This window comes from Juglans regia, chromosome 16 (genome assembly GCF_001411555.2).
Source record: "Juglans regia cultivar Chandler chromosome 16, Walnut 2.0, whole genome shotgun sequence".
Taxonomy (NCBI): domain Eukaryota; kingdom Viridiplantae; phylum Streptophyta; class Magnoliopsida; order Fagales; family Juglandaceae; genus Juglans; species Juglans regia.
In genome coordinates this window covers 14,772,667-14,794,197 of record NC_049916.1, presented here as the reverse complement: position 1 = coordinate 14,794,197, position 21,531 = coordinate 14,772,667, and the positions used below count along the sequence as shown (strand labels likewise).

Below are 21,531 nucleotides of genomic sequence, written 5' to 3'. Positions count from 1 at the left end.
TGGAAATCTTATTGGCATACCTCTTGGTAGAACTTGGAAACAGAATGTTGAGATTTGGTTTAGGCGTGCTAGCTCTTCCTCACAGGTGGGCTTTATTGTTGGCATCATTCCCATTATTGTTACTTGGCGTCTATGGAGGAGGAGATGTCTTGCTAGGATGGAAGGTATTTTGGAATCGCATAATTATGTTGTTCATTCTATTTGTGGGTGGTTAGGGTCTCTTTTATAGGTGGCTAAGCAAAATAAGAATCTATCTCGTCGAGATGGCATGATCCTAGAGGCCTTGCGGATAATTCCGAAAGCTCCATGTTGTAAAGTGGTGAGGTGGGATAAACCGCCGCTTGGGTGGTTTAAATTGAATATGGATGGTAGTAGTATTGGTAATCATGGTTCTTATGGTATGGGCGGGGTTATTCGGGATGCTTCCGATGAGATGGTTCAGGCTTATGCTTCTCATATTGGTTTTGGTTCTAATAATAAGGCTGAGCTTATGGCTCCCCTTCATGGGTTGAGAAGATGCAAATCGTTGAATATCTCAAATGGGATAGTTGAAATGGATTCTATGGTAGTTATCTCTTGGTGGCTCAGAGGGAGATGTGGAGTGTCGTACCTTGAGGATTTCTTGGAGGAGATTGTTGATTTAGCTTGCACGGTTCAATGTCGGTTTCAGCATGTCTTTCATGAAGGTAATAGGGTGGCAGATTGGTTAGCTAAGGTAGGGGCTTCAGGTTCTGATTGAGATTTTTTTAGTAGTTATTATTTGCCTTGGGTTCTTAGAGGTCTTATTCGTTTGGATTCTTTGGGTTTTCCTTCGTTGAGATGTTAGATTATGATTTTGGGGTTATTTGTAAAACTTGTTTTTGATTGGGTTTTTGGTGGGTATTTTTTTAATAGTGATCTAATAATTTTGTTCTAGTTTTGTTTTTTCTTGGTTGTGGGCCTGTTTCTATGGTCCTTTCTTGTCACCACGGTATTCTTTCGCCATAAGTGAGGGTTTTTTTAATAAATTTTGGGAGGGGTCACTATTGAACATGTGACTTCCTGCTCTTTCTTAAAAAAAAATAAAAATACATGTAATAGACAATATTCCGTAATATGACATAACATGTAATAGACAACATTTTGTAACATAACATAACATGTGACAATGAATATTACGTGACATAAAATACATGTAATAGATGACATACTTAACTTAACATGACATACATACAATGTATAGCAATACGTGACAAAATATCCTGTATAACAGATAAATAATGTGTGACAGAATAAATTCTGTGTAACAGATAAATGTGTAATGACTTGGCATGGCACATATGATAACATACATACATACACTTTAGTTCCCTTACTTATCACTCATACACATTAAACTGATAGTAAGTTAAAAGCTAACTTACCTCGGTCTTCGCACTTCTAGACAAAGCTCAAGTGCAATCACGAGAAACTGAAAGTAGTGATTTCTAAAAGTTAGAACTTAATCACTAGTAATTAGGAATATGGAAAAATATCAACATAGAGTAAAATTACCATTTTTCCCTCTACATGTGGGAAAATGACCATTTTACCCCTAACTTACGGATTTTGCATCCTAACTCCAAAAATCATCAGAATTTACATAAGTCAAAATTTACATACCTTATGTAAATTTTGTCCTAAGCTCAAATATGAATTCAGAAAAATTTAAAACTAAACACAACCATTAAAACTCTATAGGGCCAAAACTTACATAGGTTATTTCCCTTGATTTTTATTGCAGTACTTTCAAATTTCAAGACTCATGATTAAATCAAAAAATTTCTTCTAATATACTCATAACATATTTCTAAGAATAATCAAGTTTTGGATCATGAACAAAAGTCATCAAAATCACTAAAACCATGCTTGAACTTCTTGGTTTTTCCACTAAATTCAAAATAGATTTTTGTTTCTAACTTATTTTGATCAACCTCTTGATCCATGACTTACAAAGACGTGATCTTCAAACCAAAACATCACATGGTTTAAAATAGTGTCCTAAAACATATCCAAGCTTCAAGATCAAGATCTCATGGTTAAACATCAACCAAAATATAAATTTAGCCAAGCACATCATCACTTTGGCCTAACCGAAAATCTCTTTGCATAAAATTCCATATCTTCAAAACTATCATCAAGTATCTTCAAAATAACATTCTAACGTATATAAGTGGCTTAGGGTCTTCCAATAAAAATATCAAAGTCATTGGAATAACATTAAACCATAAAAGATTTAAACATTCTCAAAACAGAAACTGTTTTTCCTCTTCTAGTTTATAAGTTACTAGATCTAAGAAAATATTTCTCCAAACTTTTAATAATGCAACAAATACTCAACCAATAATCATATACACATGTTAACAGTACTCCATAAAATTTCAGACCAAGATCTATTCATTTGCTTGGTCAAAAACTCCACAATATAACACACTCTCTAGTGTATCGCCCATAATTACCTTTATGGGGTTTAAACAACATTTTACCAATCAAATGATCTCCAAATGGAATAAATAAGATACCCACATAAACTAGACTAAAAAAGGAGCAACTTTAATGAAGGAAACTTTGTGATAAAACACTTACAAAAGCTTTGAATCATGCGTACAAAAGAGATAAGAAAACTGCCTGAGAGTGTCTTTTGTGTTCTATCAAGGAAAAGTATAAAGGAGAGTTGCTTTTCGTGGTAAGTGGACTGGAGAGCCCCTTACACAAGTTATGGAAAGTGATAGGACTGAAATAAAGGTTGAGTGTTGGCCTTTTCTTCTCATTACAGTAAACAAAAATCAGTCCAAAATCTTTTCTCAAGTGGAGTGTAAAAGTGAAAGAGTGAGGTGACCCTCGAGCTTTGTACTTCAAGAACCTTCTAGGCCCTTCTTTGTAAAGATCTGGCTAGCTAAGTGGGGGTGCAAAACATATCCAAATAGCAATCCTATGGTGACCAAATTCGTGGGCCTTAATGGGCCTAAATTGAATGAGCCAAAATTTTTGGGTTCTAAGAGGGTTTGGGTTGCTATTAAGCCCAAATCCAATATCACTTGGCCCAATCAATTTTTCAAGATTAACAAGGTTGGATAATGATGTTCTAACACAAATTTGAAAGATTAATAGCACGTGAAAGTGATTTAATCAAGTGATTAAACACAATACTAGAAATCGGATTACAAAGGGTTTGAAGGCCAACTTTAGGGTTTGGGGAAACCGTTTAGGGTTTCGGTTTCAACCAAGCTTTTGGGGTTTCAAATGGATTCCAACTATTTAGGGTTTCACTAGGATTTAAACCCTCTTTCATTTGGCACAATTTGGTTGATCAGATGATAAAAAGTTTTGCTTAGGTGGCATGATCTCACATCTTAATTCATTCAAATCTATCAAACGTTCCTCATGGTGCCAAGTGTCTAATACTATTCATTTAATATGGCTAAGATCTTGTCAAGTGTCCAAATAAAGCTTCTCTAATCCAATTTGGACATTCCACACTGTGATTTGAAAAATGCTGCACTGGGTGCGCTTATCAAGGTTACTATCCACTCCGAAATTCAATATCGAAGTGCCAATTTCATAGTTTCAAACAGGCGTTTCGTCCGAAAATATGAAAATAAACTTATTGCGCCATAAAATCATAAATAATCAATTGAGTCTAATGGCATAGACCAAAACACATTCTGACACTTCTAACTACCTTAAATAATTAGAATCTCATTTTGGCACCATAGTGAGTGATAATATTGACTATGTTGACAGACTAAGACTTATGTGATTGGTCGATTCGTAAAAACTTATGGGGTTTCCACGAGGTTCCTAAAGTCAATAGAAATTCCACCATTGAATTTCTAGTGGGCTGTTACAAATATTGACCTAAACCTGCCTCAAAGAAACCTGATTTTGTGAAGTATCTTGCCTTAAGCATTTTATGAAGCAGAGAAGTATCATCTTGAAAGCAGTCTCCACCCTTGCTTGGCAAGAAGAGCAAGATTGAAAGTCCTAAGATCCTTAAAACCCATTCCCCCTTTTGATTTCCTCTGACACATACTACTCCAACTCACCCAATGGATCCTCTTCTCCTCCTGCTTTTGACCCTACTAGAAGTTTTCCATAAGACTCTCTAGATCAGAACAAAAGCTACTAGACATCAAAAAACAACTCATCACATATGGTGGAATGGAGAGTGTTACAGCTTTCAATAATACTTCATTCCCCTCTTGAGAGAGCATGTAATGCCCTGTCCCCGAGGGTCCGGAGAGTTAACTCATATAACCTGATAATCAACTCTAACAAAGCTAAAGTACTTCCAAATTCCAGAATATATATTTCCTAAACTTTAGATCAAACGTAAATACTTCAAATTAATAAACCATATAAACTCATTATCCAATTTTCAATCCAACAACCCAAATAAAAAAAATATCAATTCTTCTTCATGTCTCAAATAACAAACTAGAAATAAGGTAACATTGACATAAGTCTCCATAAACCGTCTAAATCCATTGAAGCAAACTTAAGAAAAAAATAAATAACTTCCAACATCAACACTAATACCACGAGATACCCAACAACAATTCACTGGTAATTTTCTCCATAAACTCTAATACTGATCCTCAGCTGAACCATCAATGTCATCTGAAATATTATGAAGATTAAAGGGGTGAGTTATCAACAACTCAGCAAGCAGAGAGCATATACTAGCATGTAAACATGAGCATTTATAACATTTGATAAGCAAAACAAAACATTTTCTTTCATAATGCAGAAACAACATATTTGCTTTCGTAATGCATAAACAAAACTTGGTACAAAAACATTAGAGCGAAATTTCTAGAAAAGTAAACTTATTCCCGAAAAGAAAATCCGTTGGCATTTCCAAACTGAAACATTATAATCATATTATTGCTTAGCATCACATCGGGACAATACCATGTTTACCCCCGTGGTAGGGTTATAAACCACCATTATACCCGTGGCTGGGCCATATTCCATGTTTCACCCCGGTGGTAGGGTTATAAACCACCATTATACCCGTGGCTAGGCCGTATATAGAAATCAGAACAGATATCATCGGAATCGGGTCACAATCATATACAGAATTAGAATTTCATGCTAAGGTTTTCAGATGACACATCATATCAAAACAAAATACTTAACAGCTTTAGATCACTTCACATGTTCGAGATAAACAGAAACGAAATATTCTCATTTGTTCATAACAAAACTTTTAGATTTTCATATTCTCTCTTTTACATCGTTTGGAAACAAAGTGCACAAAGCTAGCTCATCTCTACACCAGTCATGAAAGAAAAACACTTTCTCTTATAATGAATTTATGCATATGCAGAATAAACATCTGAGGTTGTTTTCAGATCATCTCTTTTTAAAAAGAAACACGTTTATTCTCAAAGTCAACCTCATTTTATTTGTTTTATGCAAAACTAGTATATGAACCCCGCTTACCTGACTTCTTCGTATTATCAACACCTTGAGTTGGAACTCTAGTAGTAACACCACCTAAATAAAATATATATCCAACATTTAATAACCAATCTAGTAAGCTACTATTTATTGAGTAATAAATCAAAACAGTCCCTTCACAACTCAATAACTATCATACCAATTAAATCCGAACAACTCTCTCTTCAAACCATTCGCATTTAAAACCCAAAACAGCCACCTTTTATTAACGCCGAACCAACCATAATCACTTGCAAAACCAACAACAACAACTCCAATGATTAAAACATAATCCAAACCAAACTTCACCTCCATCCTTCAACTAAAAAATTTTCAGTGCAAGCATCAATATTTTAGTCATTCAATAATTCAAGACTTGCATAAAAATATACAATACAACTAGCTCAAAACACCCATCAATTTACACCAAATAGTCTCAATTAATAGTCCAAAATAGTCTCACAAATCCATCCAAAATCATACTCCTCAACTTCAAGAATTCCATCACACTCCACCACAATCCAATATATAAAACATCAACACAATCCAAATTTATAACTATAACAGATTGCCAAAAGTCACTGCAACAGTGCAAAAATCTTACCCACGCCATCAACAAATCAGCAACATCACTACATTTTACAAACAACCACAATATCCAATCCCTACCCAAAGCTTCAGAAGAGACTTACCAAGAAGAGTCACCAAAGTTTGATCCTCCTCGAATTCAAGCAACCTTCGAAGTATACACGCAATATTGTCATAGAATTCTCTAATGAAAGGCTAGTAGTCTGCGCAAAGAAAGATTAATGTCTAAGAAGTTGAGTACGAGCGCGCGGTAGCAGAACAGAGTGTGTGTGTGTGTGTAATCAAAACAGAGCAAAACTCGAAATAGAAGAGAGGCCCGCGTGAGTAAAACTGGAAGAAGAAGGAAGGAGAAGAAATAATACAAGAAAAAAATAAAATGAAAGAGAGGGATGCCGGATTGAGGGAAGAAGTTACCAATTTTTGTTAAAGAAGCAGAACGAAACTGCAGTGGAAACACAATTTGAAGTTCCAACACCTTGAGTTGAGCGCACGGTGAAGGGATGGAGAAGAGGAAAATCAAATGAGAGGAGCCGATTGAAATGCCTGCAGAAGTGAGCGAATCCGATTCTTGAGCGTGGTAACAGGTAAAAATCAACTGCTAGGATTATGGGTTGGTGTGCACGGTTAGTGCGATGTGCAGAAATGCAGTGCAGTGGGAAGAAACCGTGGAGAAGAAAAACAGTGCAGCAGAAAAGGGGACTCACCAAAATGACGCCGTTCGTCTCTCAACAAGTGCTCGTGGGCTGGGCTTCGTGCATCCAACTGACTTTAAAAGGGCTGGGCCTAGAGCCCGGGTATTACAGAGCAACTTTTCTTTCTAGCGTTGGAGTTTCTGCCATACTTTCTGTTTAATGGAATGAAAAGTCCTATTTCTTGACCTACCAACTATTGGTGGTAGACCAAAATACTTCTCATATTGTTGGAGCTCCCCATTTCCCCACAACAGCCCAGTTTCTTCCCTTTTTTTCCCTCTCCACATTACTACTGAACACCATTGCAGTTTTCTCCTTATTTATCTTCTGACCCGACACACTCTCATAAAGATCCAATAAGCCTTGTAACCTTCTATTTTCTTCCACCCTAGCCTTGCAAAATATCAAGCTATCATCTGTGAAAAGGAAATGATTTATGGTTGGGGCCCCCCTACAAAGTTTGATCCCTGAAATCTGTCTCCTTCCCTAGCTTCCTTAAGCAAAGTAATCAAACCCTTTGTACAAAGAAGAAAGAGGTAAGGGGACAAAGGGTCCCCTTGCCTCAAACCCCTGCTTGGAATGACAGGACCCTTTTCCTCCCCATTGATTAACACTGAGAAAGAAACTGAGCTCACAGAAAACATAATAATCAATTCTGGAAATGTCCTCTCAAAACCCATAGTAGCCATAACAGCTCTAATAAAAGTCCACTCCACCCTATCGTATGCTTTCCTCATATCTAGTTTAGTAGACATATAACCCTTCTTCGCTTTTCTTTTATGCTTAAGAAAATGAATCAATTCGTACGCAATCAGCACATTATCAGTTATTAATCGACCCGGGACAAAAGCACTTTGACTTTCCTCAATAGCTTAAGGTAAAACAGCTTTTAGCCTATTGGCTACCACTTTGGCAATCAACTTATAGACCACAATACATAAAGAAATAGGCTTATAGCCAGCTACTAATTCAGGGGATGTTTTCTTAGGAATAAGAGTTATATTTGTTTGATTAAGGGCAGTAGGGAAAACACCTGTGTTTAAAGCATTAAGGACTGCACTAGTGACTAAAGCACCCACTAGATGCCAATATTTCTGATAGAACAATGGAGACATCCCATCAGGCCCTAGTGCTTTTTGAGGATGCTTTTGTGCCAATGCTGCAAAGACTTCAGCTTCAGTATACACCTTGCATAAATCTTCATTCATTGTTCTTGAAACTTTACCAGCAAGTGGTCCCAGAAACTCAAGAGAACCCCTAAGATTGGAACTTTTGAAGAGGTCCTTAAAATTGTCAAGGATAATATGATCTTTCTCCTCACCCGAATGCCAATCTACATTACCATTTTTAATCCTCACCAACCTATTTTTTCTTTGCCTCTAGGAAGCCTTCATATGAAGGTATCTAGAGTTTGAATCACCTTCTTTTAACCACATTACTTTTTATCTCTGTTTCCACATTAATTCATCCCTTTCCAACCACTTTTGTACCTCCTCTCGAGCCCTATTATGAGCCTCCCTATCTTCCTCCAAAGGATCACAGTCATGCACAGAAACTAGATTTTGTCTTGCCAAATTTAGCTTTGTTTTAACATTCCCAAAAGAAGTTTTATTCCAACAACTCAATTTAACTCCACTCTCCTTTATCAACCCCATTACATCATTCATGCTACAATCAACCCCATCCCTCCTCCAAGTGGACTTGATAACTTATCACAAACCATCTCCCCAACCCACATTGACTCAAATTTGAACTATTTTTTGGCCTTTCCAGGAACCTCCTCACCAACAGTATGAATCCATAGAGGAACATGGTCTGAGTATGCAACTAAGCCATGTACAACAAAGGCAAAAGGAAATCTAGTCCCCCATTGTAAATTTGCAAAAACTCTATCCAGTCTTTCATGAACACAATGCACACCACTCCTACGATTACTCCAAGTAAACTTCTGACCCCTATACCCCAAAGCCTTCAATTCACATTCATTGACAACATTTAGAAATGCAGTAATCTACCCCTCAGGTCTAGGGTTACCACCCCTTTTCTCATGGTGATGCAGTACCTTATTAAAATCACCTAACACTAACCAAGGTTCCCTATTATTCACACATAAACTTCTCAACAAATCCCAAGTTTGAACCCTTAGCATCATTTCAAGATGCCCATAAATGCCAGTCATAAACCACGGCCCCTCCCTATCATTAGTCTCTATGATAGCATGGATATGATGTTGTGAGTAATTTAACACAGAGAGTTGTATATCCCTCCCCCAAAGCAAGGCAACCCCCCCCCCCTGACGACCATGGCAATCCATCACTAAACAATTTGGAAAACCCAAACGAAATTTACATACCTCGAATTCTCGAGCTTTAAATCTTGTTTCTTGAAGAAACAAGATATCGGGAACTTCCCTCTTCACTAAATCACAGAGGGTGCGAATGCCTCGTGGGTTCCCAAGCCCACGAACATTCCAGCTGAGGACCTTCATTGATTCCGGCAAGGCTGTTCAATAGTCGCTGCCGATTCCATTTGCTCAAAACAGCCATGCACGGTGTTCCTCTTCGCCAGTCGCTTCTCAGAATTGAGATCAACAGAATGAACCTTCCTCTTTTTGGTTTATGGTGAAAGTGACTGTTGAGGCTTAGGACGTTTTACATCCAGACCCGACAACCTCTTCCATTTTCTACTAACAAGCCCATCAAGCTTTTCGTAGCCCACCAAACATGGCTAAAATTATGTGCTTAATGACAATGAGAGCTCTTTATGATATTATCTGGACCTTAGAATAACATGTTTGATTTTTTAACTATGAAAGTAATTGATTTTCGGCTTATGGTCGATTGTTTTGGAAAATGTTATTTATACTTACAGGTTTTACGCATATACTAATATGTCCACGATGTGTTAGTTATTAATATACTGAAAATTATAAAAGAGAAAAACTAATAAAATAGGTCTTTTACTCAATACGTATAATATTGTGCGTAAAATTATAAGTACACACATATAGCAATACTCTTCATGTTTTATCTAGACCCGCTTACAAATTAATTTAAAGTTTTAAACTCTTCAAACACACAAGGATAGTTTGAGTGGTACATATCCTCACTACTATGTAACTATCTATATAAACTCATCTAATTATACCATTTCAGTGTATTAATTAATAGTACACACTTTGAATAACTTGTTTTGGTTGGTTCTTTATTGAGTTTCAAGTGCCTTTTTTAATTTTATAACTGTACTATTATATCTATATATCACATACCACTTATTTAGGGGGAAAGATTAATTTGGTAAAACTTTCTTTTAAACAAAAAAACAAAAAATATTACGTTGTTGCATATATGAGTCTCATCATAGTTATATGCACTATACATGAGTAGATCATTTTTTTTGTAAATGCGTTCAAGTATGTTTTGGTTATAACATATAATGTTTTAATAGTTTCTTGAATGTACTCATTACATGTTTCTTGATGAAGAGTAGTAATCTAAGATGCAGTTATAGAATTTGCAAATCTACACAGTCTCTTTAAAAAAAATGGGGCACAAATAAAAAAAATTGTGTTTTTTTTTCGTGTGATTCTAGGTGTGCTCCATTTGTTTTTCAAAATGAGTGGGCTTGCGTACTTTGGAACGATACAAATCATTTTCCCTTAATGAATGCACATGCATTGTCTTATGAGTATGTTTGTGTTCTTATTTGGTTTTACATGAGTTTGATGTTTTCATGTTACTTTCATGAACACATGTTTCAAACTAAGAATTAAAAACTTAGTTTATGTCTAGTTGTGGCTTGATAGATTTAGGCCTTGTTTGTAACACCCCGTATTTTAGTATATTTTTAATTGAAAGATTATTTGTTATTAATTTAAAATTTTATTCTCTTATTTTAAAATTGGTTGGATTTTTAGTGGGTTTATTTTTATGTTTTTAATTTTGTGAAAATTATTCTGAAGTGCTTTCTTATAATTGATTATTGTAATACATTTAAATTGTTTTTCATATTAAATTAGCTTATTATTGGGTTTAATTATTTATTTTCATTTTTAATCACTGCATTTGAATTATTTTATTTCACTTGCTGTTTTAAAATTGTTTCCGTTGGATCATTTTTGTCACCCAAGATGTGAGGATTGTACCTCATTTCTTTCCCTACATTTTCTCTTTCCTCTTTTCTTTTCTTTTCTTCCTTTTCCTTTTTCTTCTTTTCTTTTCTTTCTTTTTTCTTCTTTCTTCCTGGTTCTCCAACGCGCCCTCCTCCCTCTCTCTCCATCCGTTCCTTCGTCCACCCAGCCCCATCGCCTCGCACTGCCGTGCGTGACACCGCCCGGCCCACCGTCCTCCACAGCCACCGGCGACCATCCCCCTGTAATCTCAACCCCAACCGTGCCGCCGTTAGCTCCCACGTGCACCACCAAGCCGCAGCACTCCTTGCGCCTCTACGCCGCCATCGCGCCACCTCCAGCCACCATCTTCTCACCACATCATCCTCGACCTCCTAGCAACCCAATGGACCCAACCCCACCTCCGATCTGTCACCGGTGAAACCCCACCATCAACATTTTCGTTTTGGGTATTTTAGCCTTCGACCGCCCTCTACGCTGCCACCCACGGCCAACCAGCACCACCACTAGCTTCACCGACATCCCTAAGCCCTACCCTATCAATCTCGGGTCTTCGTTTGCACCCGTTCAAAAGTGGGTTTTTGAGACCCACGGCCACAGTGCATTTGGCACTGTTTTGTTACTGCGTTGCCGCTTCTAGCACCTCCGTGATCTTTCAAAAATTATATTATAGCATTGTAAGTAATTTTTCCCAAAGAACTTTTGAGATTTAAATGTATTTCTGTGCTAAGTCATATTTACTGTGAATTGGTTGGTTGTGCCGGACTGAGTCCGAGGAGTAAGGGGTCGGTTGGATTGGATGATGGAGCTGTTTGTGTGAGATTGGTTTATGCTATGAAATTTGTTGGCTGTTTCGGGTTTAAATATTGGTGTTTTGAGTTTGATGTTGGTCATGATGAATATTGGTGATTTTTAGGAAGTGATGATATATTTTGGGATTATGAGGGTTGTAAGTTTTGAGATATTAAAATAGGTTATTTTAGAAGTTTAGGCTTAAATATCGAAATCCGTGATTGATTAAAAACTTATGGAAATTATTTGATTATTTTTATAGGTGACGATTTATATTCGACTCGACATTTTTTAGGAAAATTCTGAAAAGCTAAGTTGTCCAGATAAGCGGGGTTCCTATGCTAGGTTTTATACAAGTTAATAAGACTGAGGTTGATTTTATGAAAACTTGCATATTTTGTAATGTGATGGGAACTTGTGAAAACAAAGATCAACCTCAGTCGCTTATTTGCATTATTCATGAAATCTGTGTGTAAAAGGAAAAATATGTTCTGACATGCATTGTGTAGACATGAGCTAAAATTCTATCATGTGGTTTCTGAAATCTGAAAAATGAGCGATATTGAGAATCTGAAAAGTTGTGCATTTATTTAGAAAGATGTTTTGGCTTTTGTGTTCAGTGTGTGTAAACTGTCTGATTTTATTTTGGTACTCTGTGTTATTTTGATATAACATCTGAAAACCTTTGGCATGGTGTACTGGTTTTCGCATCTGATTCTGTCTCTGCTTTGCTCTGCTCTGCTCTATTATGCTCTGCTCTGTTTGGGTTGGTACCAACTTCTCTGTCTCTGAGTGCACCCACTTTGGAAACAAAGTGGTTTTATTGTGGTCTTTCCTGTGTGCACACTCGGGGCTCCGAGAAGAATAATGGAAAGATTTCACCTCTGTCTCTGCCTGGTTTGGCCACTGAGGTTAGCACAACCCTACCACGGGGGTGAAACATGGTCTCTGCTCTGTTTCATGCTCTGTTTTGATCTGATGATGATACTCAGTTTATGTTATGCCAAAGTACTATGGGTATTTACTGTTTTAAAACCATCGCTCTGTTACTTTTGAAAATATGTTTTGTTCTGCATGATAACTCTAGAAAATATTTTGTTCTGCATGCTATACTTTGTAAATGCTCATGTTTGCACGCTAGCATATGTCCTCTGCTTACTGAGTTGTTGATAACTCACCCCCTATCTTCATAATATTTTTCAGATGATGTGGAGAGTCCAACTGAGGACCTGGATTAGATTGGTGAGCATGATTAAGCTGGGAGAGGATGTTAGAAGAAGGAATTCTGATGTCCTTTAGTTTTAATGTCTTTTAGATTTAATTTTATCTTGGGCTTGGGTTTAGTAAGACTTTTGAAGTTATTAGTTTGGCTTGTTATGACTACCGGGAGATTTTGGACTCCTTAGTTTATTTTGCTGCAGTAATGACTTTGTAGAGTTTCAATGTAGTTATTTAGAGTACTTGAGATTGAGTTTTGCTAATAAAGTTTTGGAGTTTTATTTTAGTTGCGTTGAGAAACATGTTCTTAAGTGACAGGTAATAATTCTCCAGGCCAACCGGGTTTGGGGTGTTACATCGTTTGTTTTTAAAGATGAGATGAATTGAGAATAAAGTTAAGAAGTTGAATAAAATATTGTTAGAATATATTTTTTAATATTATTTTTGTTCTAGAATTTGAAAAAGTTGAATTATTTGTTTTATTTTGTATGAGAATTTGAGAAAGTTGTAATGATGAGATGAAAGGTTTTCAAAATTTTTAAAATTTTAGATTTTAATCTTGAAAGCAAACCAGGTCTTGGATGAGTTTTAGTACACTTCAATAAATGGGAACCTTTTTATAATTGGGTTCCTTTGGGATCGAGTGAATTAGGGCACATATTTCAAGCCCATTACCATAGTTAATTATTTCCTCCGGGTCCAACTCTACTCAATTTTATGTACAATGGCAAAACAAAAAAACAAAAAAACCCCTTCAAAAGAATAATTAATCATACTGCTAATTTTTTTGTCCTCTCTCTGAGTGTAAGGTTTTCTCTCTAAGTTTCTTTGTAAACCTAGAGACTGGTCCTCCTAGACTTGTCTGTGTAGGATAGGAAAGGTTATGCGAGGGTCTAAAGCTGACGGAAGAAGAACAACAGAAGGTGGTGGTTAGTAGTGAAGAGGTGATTATTTCAGAGGCAAAGAGTAAACACTGTTTCATGATGATGGTGGTAACAGATAAGGAAGCAAACAGAGGTGCTCTTAGAAACACTATGGCACGAGTGTGGCTAATAGAAGGGAAGGTTGTTTTCAAAGAAGTAGGGAGGAATAAGTTCCTAGTGGAGTTGAAGGAGAAAGCTGATAAGAAGAGAATCATGCAGGGAAGACCTTGGTCGTTTGACAAAAATCTAATTTGTCTGCAGGATTGTGAAGGCCACGAGTCTTGGAAGGAAATGCAATTCCAGCATGAACCTTTTTGGGTGCAATGTCATGACCCTCCTTTTGCTGGGATGAATGCTAACACTGGATTTAACCTGGGCAAGTCAATGGGGGAGGTACTCATGGTGGACACGGATGATAGTGGGGTATGCTGGGGTAGTTTCCTAAGGTTAAGGGTAATGATAGACCTTACAAAACCTTTGGCGAGAGGGAGATTTTTAACTCTCGGGAACGCAAAGTACTGGATCCCTTTCAAGTACGAAAGGTTACCAAACTTTTGTTATCATTGTGGGAAGATCAAGCATGTCACTGGAATGTGTGACAAACTTGATAGAGGAAAAGCCAGCTTGGAAGGCTTCAACCAACAGTATGGTGCATGGCTAAGAACCAGTCCAAAATCATCTTTTGCTGAGGGTTCTCAATCCATAAGGGAAACAGGTCAGGGCAGGATATCGGGTCATGACCAGAGAAAGGGAGATGGAGAGGTACAACAGGAAAAAGATGCACCAGAGGGAAGAGAGGAGAGTGTAATGGTGGGAACTGAGGAGGTACAAGAGGCGGGAAACCAGGGTGGTAGGTATGGCTCTCAGAGTAAAGCTGACATATCCTGCGAAGAGAGAGGAATAAGTGTATCAGTAGAAGCTACATTGGGAAAGGAAGTAACCGAGATAGAGATAGGGGACCAGAGACCTAGTTCTAAGATATAGACAATTGAGAAGCCAAAGGTGGTCCATGTACAGTTACCTGAAGAGGGTGATCCTCCTGCTCAGGTCACCAATGTAATTTCTCAAAGGGACAAAGCTGAAACAGGCAAGTGGAAGAGGAAAGCACGTGCTAGACTAGTCAGCAATGAATTACAGCATAATACGTGTGACATGGAGTTGGATAAGCCTAGTAAAGCAAGGAAAAGAAAGGGTCAAATAGACAATGGAAGGCTGGTTGGCAAAAGAAGTAAACAGACTCATGTTGAGGAAGGAGAAGAGTGTGTGCTTAAGGCAGTGGCTGCTATGCAGCACTGCCAATCCCCATGAAACTGCTAAGCTGGAACTGCCGAGGGCTTGGGAACCCTCGGACAGTTAATGAACTTCACCTTTTGGTGAAGGAAAGAACCCCATCTGTTATATTTTTATCAGAAACAAAAGGAAACAGATGTAAAATGGAGAAGGTGAGGAACAAGTTGGGAATGGAGCAAAGTTTTGTGGTCGACAAGATGGGCAAAAGTGGAGGACTTGCAATGTTTTGGAAAACTGAGGTAAATGCTCAACTACTTTCTTATTCTAATAGTCATATCTCTTTGACAATCTTACCTAAGAGTAGTGGGCAACCCTGGAGACTCTCTGGGTTCTATGGTAACCCTGCCACAGACAAAAGGAAAGCAAGTTGGAGCCTTCTTAAAATGCTTAAACCCGAGCCTCCAATGGCTTGGTTATGTATGGGAGACTTCAATGAGATCTTGAGCAATGATGAGAAGTATGGGGAAGCCACTAGATCTTTTCTCAAATGGAGTGTTTCAGAGCAGCTCTTGATGAATGTGAATTGAGTGATCTTGGATACATAGGATCTAAGTACACTTGGAGTAACAATAGGGAGGGGGAAGCATTTACCAAAGAAAGACTGGATAGAGCTATGGGAAATGGGGAATGGCCATTACAATTTACCAATAGTGAGGTTTTAGTGTTACCTACCCTCAATTCAGACCACTCTCCTTTGTTGATATCCTGTGATAATGAGGAAGCTGGAGTTAATAGAAGGACAAGATTATTTAGGTATGAAGCTTACTGGTCAACTAAATAGGAATGCAAAGATCTAATAAAAAGCTCATGGATGGTATCATGCAGAGGGGCTCAATCAATGAGGAACTTCCAAGCAGGTCTGGACAGATGCAAACAGTTATTGAGAACATGGTCAAAAGACATGAATGGCAAGCAGAGACAACTAATTAGACAAAGGAGTGAGATGATTCAAGAGTTGCAGAGAATAAACCAAGGAGATTTTAATGACACCATCAAGGGCTATCAAAGGGAAGTTAATCAACTACTAGCTGAAGAGGAAATCAAGTGGAGGCAGAGGGCAAAACAATTATGGCTCAAGGAGGGAGACAAAAATACAAGCTACTTTCATAAGTGTGCATCTCAAAGAAAGAAGAATAACAGTATTCACCAGATTGCAAATGAAAGAGGGGAGCAAGTGAGCAACAAGTCAGAAGTCAAGGACATATTTTAAAGGTATTATCAAAAGCTGTTTGAGTCCTCTAACCCAAATGGCATCATGGAGGCCTTGGCTGATATGGACTCAGTAGTGACACCCGAGATGAACCTCCAGTTAACAAAGGCATGTTCATATGAAGAGGTAAAAGGTGCTTTATTCGAAATGAATCCAATGAGCTCTCCAGGACCTGATGGGTTCTCTGCTGGATTCTACCAAGACCACTGGGAAGCAGTTGGTGAGGGAGTGGTCGAGGTTGTCAAAGAGATCTTTAAATCCAAGAGGGGTATTCAGGAGATTAATGAAACATTTATAGTGCTGATCCCAAAAAAGAGAAGGCCCACATTGGTGACTAAATATAGACCAATAAGTTTATGCAATGTGATTTACAAAGTGTTCTACAAAGTACTAGCCAATAGAATTAAGCCTTTTCTTTCCAAGTTGATATCTCCATCACAAAGTGCATTTGTTCCTGGGAGGTTGATCTCAGACAACATCATTGTAGCATATGAAACAATGCACTCAATGAAACATAGGATGAAGCATAAGAAGGAGGGATACATGGCTATGAAACTTGACATGAGCAAAGCTTACGACAGATTAGAGTGGTCTTTCTTGGAGGCAGTGTTGTCAAAGATGGGTTTTGATAAGAGGTGGACAAATTTAGTTATGCAATGTGTCTCTTCAGTAAAATATTCTTTGCTTGTTAATGGAGCCCCCCAACAGCACTTTCTACCTTTTAGAGGATTAAGGCAAGGGGACCCTTTTAGAGGATTAAGGCAAGGGGACCCTCTATCCCCTTACCTTTTCATTCTATGTACTGAAGTTCTTGGGAGAATGTTGGATGAAGCTGAGAGAAAGGGACACATTACTGGTTTTCCATTTGCAAGAGGATCGTTGAAGGTTAATCATCTGTTCTTTGCAGATGACAGCTTACTTTTTTGCAAAACAAATGCACTTGAGTGGAGTAGAATGGCTAAAATTCTCAAAACTTATGAGGAAGCCTCTGGACAAAGACTCAATCTTGAGAAATCAGCAATGTTCTTCAGTAAAAATACAGCACTTGAGACAAAATAGGCTATTATCTCAGTTTCTAAGATGGTGGAAGCTAAAGTGTTTGAGAAGTATCTTGGCTTACCCTCATGTGTTGGAAGGAACAAGCTAGCATCGTTTAGACCAGTTTTGGACTCTATAAGGAATCGTATGCAAAACTGGAAAGTTAGATTCATTTCAAATGCTCAAAAAGAAGTGTTATTAAAATCAATAGTCCAAGCAATACCTACATACTGCATGAGCATTTTCAAGATGCCAAAAACTATTCTCAATGCTATGAACAAACTTATGCAAAAGTTTTGGTGGGGCAATCGAGATAATAAAACCAAGACTCAGTGGTTGCCATGGAAATTACTTGGAAAGAATAAAGCTGAAGGTGGGCTAGGATACAGAGACTTTGAACATTTCAACTTGGCTCTACTGGCCAAGCAGGGGTGGAGACTAATACAACAGTCACAATCTCTAGCAGCTAAGGTGATGAAAGCTAAATACTTTTTCAGGTCAGACTTCCTCCATGCAAAACTGGGCAGCAATGCTTCATTTCTCTGGAGGAGCTTTTTGGAAGCTAGGAAAGTGTTAGAGGAAGGATTGATATGGAGAATTGGAAATGGGGAAGGAGTTAGCATATGGAGAGACAAATGGATCCCTCAACCAACCACATTCAAAGTGCAGACCCCTTTAGATCAGAGGCATGCATGCTGGAAAGTCAGTAATTTGATTGATGAGGATTCTAAAACTTGGAACATGTCGATTTTGAGGAGAATTTTCACAGAAGAAGACATCAGTAATATCTGCAAGATACCTATTAGTTGGTGTGGCAACCCAGATAAACTTATTTAGAGGTGCTCCAAAGATGGCAAGTTCATTGTCAAGAGTGCATACCATTTGTTGGGCACAATGGAGCAGTATCCAAAGGGGCAAAGCTCTGCACAACCCAAGTAGAAGGAAGCGTGGCCTAAAATATGGAAGTTAAAGACCTCAAGTGCTATTAGGATGTTTCTATGGAGAGCTACTCATGAGTCTTTACCTACTAACCTCAATCTCAAGAGGAGGAAAATTAAGGAAGACCCTTCATGCCCCATCTGTAGACAGGAGACAGAGTCTGTTATGCATGCATTATGGTCATGTTCTGCAGTAATGGATGTATGGTTTGTCAGCTCTAGAGGACTTCAGAAAATGAAGGTTGGATTCAAATCATTCGAAGAGGTAGTGGAACATGTAATAGCAATTCTCAGTGAGGAGGAAGTTGAGCTGTTTGCCTGTACAGCTTATCATGTGTGGAGGAGAAGAAATGCCTTTTTGTTTGAAAGAAAGTTTGAGAATCCATCTCGGATAGCCCAAGTAGCTCTTCAATTGACCAAAGACTTTAAAGAAGCCAATGACAGGGAGAAAGTGGACTTGATTCCTGGAAGGCCTATTGGCTTAACTACCTGGAGTCCTCCACCACTCAACGTATATAAAGCAAATTGGGATGCCTCAGTTGACCGAGTACAGAGCAGAATGGGGGTGGGAGTGGTGATCAGAAACTGGGAAGGAAGTGTAACAGCAACTCTGAGATCATCAAGGTGCATATTTCTTGATGCCAAACTTGCAGAAGCAATGGCTGCACTAAGAGCAGTCCTCTTATGTAAACAGTTAGGCATCTCAAGAGTATTGTTAGAAGGGGATGCTCTCAATGTGGTCAACGACATCAACTCAGAGGCAAAGGACTGGAGCTCAGTAGGACTGATTATACAAGACATCAAGGCTGAACTTCAGAACTTGGAGTATGGATCGATTCTGTTTATGTCTAGAAACTCAAACTGTATTGCTCATTGTTTAGCTAAGGATGCACTAAAACTCTCTCAGGAGAGCATAACTATGGAGGGAATCCCTCTTTCAAAGTTTGGAACTTTGAAAGCTTTGAAATCATTGACATATTAAATTTACGTATTTGTTTCTCTTATTCAAATGTTGTGGATCTTCGATTTTCATTTTTTCTAGTTGCATAAAACAAGCCGCATGATATGAAAAAACAATGTTAATCTCCAACATACAAAGTTTGCCAATAACTTAATTAATTTAAAATCGTAATAAATATTATCCCCAAAGGCAACAATAGCTCAAATAACTTACTATATATCAAGTTGTAGAACATCCAAAGAGTATAGGACTCAATAATGTTTTAGTAGTGCCTCTCTGATAAATTCTTATATATTGATCCTCAGAATAGACAAATGCTCTACCCATAAATTGACGTCAATTGTTGTGGTACGTCTAATTGGAAAGTAAATCTAACATATCACATGAAGTCACGTCAGTTTGTGAATTTATATTTATGAAATGATATGTTCTTAATTAATTGTAGCCCTTCAATTATTAATTCCATCACCAATTTCAGAATAAACGTTCTTTCAAGTCTCATGAAGGTCAAATGATGTTTGAATTTCGTGTTTCAAAAACAAGTACATAGTACGATCGAGAATTTATCAATTGAATTAATGAATATATATATATATATATATATATATGGCAGTTTCACTTTAATCCAAAAAAACTAGAGATTTAAGAATAGTTTTCAATGAGGTATATTTTCTAAGCTTTTGATCTCATTTTGTAACACTCGGACCCAATCAAGCTCAATTTTATTTATTTTGTTTTAATTTATTCTATTTTATTTTATTTTTCTGCACACGTTTATTTTTTTTTCCCACACGTTTCATTTTGTTTTCTTCTCTTTCGGTTTTTATTTCTTAACTCCCGTAGGTTTTCCTCTCGTCCACTCCATGCACACACACAACACATCCACACGCACGTCTCTCTCTCGGCTCTCTAGGGTTTTATTTTTTTATTTTGGTCATCCTTTCATCTATATTTTTGCCCCTTCTTCATCTTCAATAAAAACCTAGAGTGCCGCTTCTTTTTTTCACGCCTCAGCCTCCTTCACCGTGAGCCCTTCCCCATAGCGCAGCTGTGCAGCACCTGAACCGCTGCACAGATCACCACTGCACCGTAGTGCAACGCGAAGACAACCGCGCGGCATCCCAGCCACTGCCACTACCGAGCCCAGCCTGAAACACTCAAATCACATCCCGCACGATGGAAACCACCATGTTTGCCACTGCTCTGCCCTGCACCTCCACACCAAGCCGCTGATATGCTTTGGGACGTGAATGACTCTGTTTTTACACACCGAAACAGGGGAAGCATCCCACCGTGAGCCACATCGTCAGCCCCCTCAACTTTGACCCCACTGCCATCAAAAGACGCCGGAGGAAAAGCCTCCACCTTTGGACACTGCCAGGTCGACGCCCAGCCCCCAGACCGTCGCAAGCCTCGCTGCCCCACGGTGAGTTTTCATCCTCTTTCACGCCGAGCTATATCTCCGTCCCTTTCTCCTTTTGCGTGAGGTCTCTCGCTCATCTCTCTCTCTCTCTCTCAGTGCCTCACCACCGTGACCTTCTTCGCCGCATCGCGCGCAGCTCCTCCCTTCGCGGTGAGTACCTCGCACCCCTGCTCTCATGGATATTTGCACCGAGGCTGCATGAATGCATTTCCAGCCTACGTAATTTATATTTTTGCATAGTATTTGAATAAGGAATTACAGCTTTACCCTTATTATTGAATGTGTTCAAGTTGATATTTTTGGTTATATTAAGTCTATTTTTTTTCGTGGTTTATACGGGTGGTATAAGAAAATTTTACAGAAATTAATAGGATTTTCAATTGTACGTTTGGTAGCAAATTATTTTAGTAATTGTGTATTTTTCTTTTAAACATTTAAATTACAATTAAAGCTATTTGTTTATTATTATTTAACGAAATTTTTACTTGTACTTACCTTAAATCGCTTAAGTATTTTATCATGTTATTAAGTAAAGGTTTATTTTAAGAGTAAACAAATTGGTGTAATGTTATTTCTACATTTTAGATATATTTTAGTCTATTTAATAATAGTTATGGTTTATTTTAAAATATTTTGGGATAATTATATTACTTAGTATTAAACTTCATAAGTTGTTTTCATTAATAAATAGGTCTGACTTCTAAATGTTTTAGTCATAGTATTAAATTAGCATTGACGATTTTAGAAAGTGATGATTGGTAATTTTAGGTTTAGAGGAATTAAATAGGTTATTTTATAAACTTAGGATTAAATATCGAAATATGTGATTAATTGAAAATTTATGAAAATTTCGTGATTGTGTTATA

General features: G+C 37.7%; 4 protein-coding genes across 4 annotated transcripts; all 4 read left to right on the top strand.

Moving 5' to 3' along the window:
• Positions 1–13,868: 13,868 nt before the first annotated feature.
• LOC108985667 lies at positions 13,869–15,113 on the top strand. Its single transcript, XM_018958045.2, has 2 exons — positions 13,869–14,741; positions 14,823–15,113. The coding sequence occupies exons 1-2, from the start codon at positions 13,869–13,871 to the stop codon at positions 15,111–15,113; spliced, it is 1,164 nt and encodes a 387-aa protein (XP_018813590.2).
• An 820-nt stretch (positions 15,114–15,933) lies between these two features.
• LOC118344807 lies at positions 15,934–16,305 on the top strand. The gene has a single exon (XM_035686206.1). The coding sequence runs from the start codon at positions 15,934–15,936 to the stop codon at positions 16,303–16,305; it is 372 nt and encodes a 123-aa protein (XP_035542099.1).
• A 1,080-nt stretch (positions 16,306–17,385) lies between these two features.
• LOC118344806 (uncharacterized mitochondrial protein AtMg00310-like) lies at positions 17,386–18,180 on the top strand. Its single transcript, XM_035686205.1, has one exon. The coding sequence runs from the start codon at positions 17,386–17,388 to the stop codon at positions 18,178–18,180; it is 795 nt and encodes a 264-aa protein (XP_035542098.1).
• Positions 18,181–18,333: 153 nt separating this feature from the next.
• LOC118344805 lies at positions 18,334–19,263 on the top strand. The gene has a single exon (XM_035686204.1). The coding sequence runs from the start codon at positions 18,334–18,336 to the stop codon at positions 19,261–19,263; it is 930 nt and encodes a 309-aa protein (XP_035542097.1).
• The last annotated feature ends 2,268 nt before the right edge of the window (positions 19,264–21,531 follow it).

Bases quoted from the DNA above. Each gene is read 5' to 3' on its own strand.
- LOC108985667 (XM_018958045.2), top strand. From the start codon at position 13,869: ATGGTGGTAACAGATAAGGAAGCAAACAGAGGTGCTCTTAGAAACACT. The intron at 14,742-14,822 runs GTAACCGAGATA...GTCCATGTACAG, and splicing joins AAGCTACATTGGGAAAGGAA to TTACCTGAAGAGGGTGATCC.
- LOC118344806 (XM_035686205.1), top strand. From the start codon at position 17,386: ATGGTGGAAGCTAAAGTGTTTGAGAAGTATCTTGGCTTACCCTCATGT.
- LOC118344807 (XM_035686206.1), top strand. From the start codon at position 15,934: ATGAGGAACTTCCAAGCAGGTCTGGACAGATGCAAACAGTTATTGAGA.
- LOC118344805 (XM_035686204.1), top strand. From the start codon at position 18,334: ATGTTTCTATGGAGAGCTACTCATGAGTCTTTACCTACTAACCTCAAT.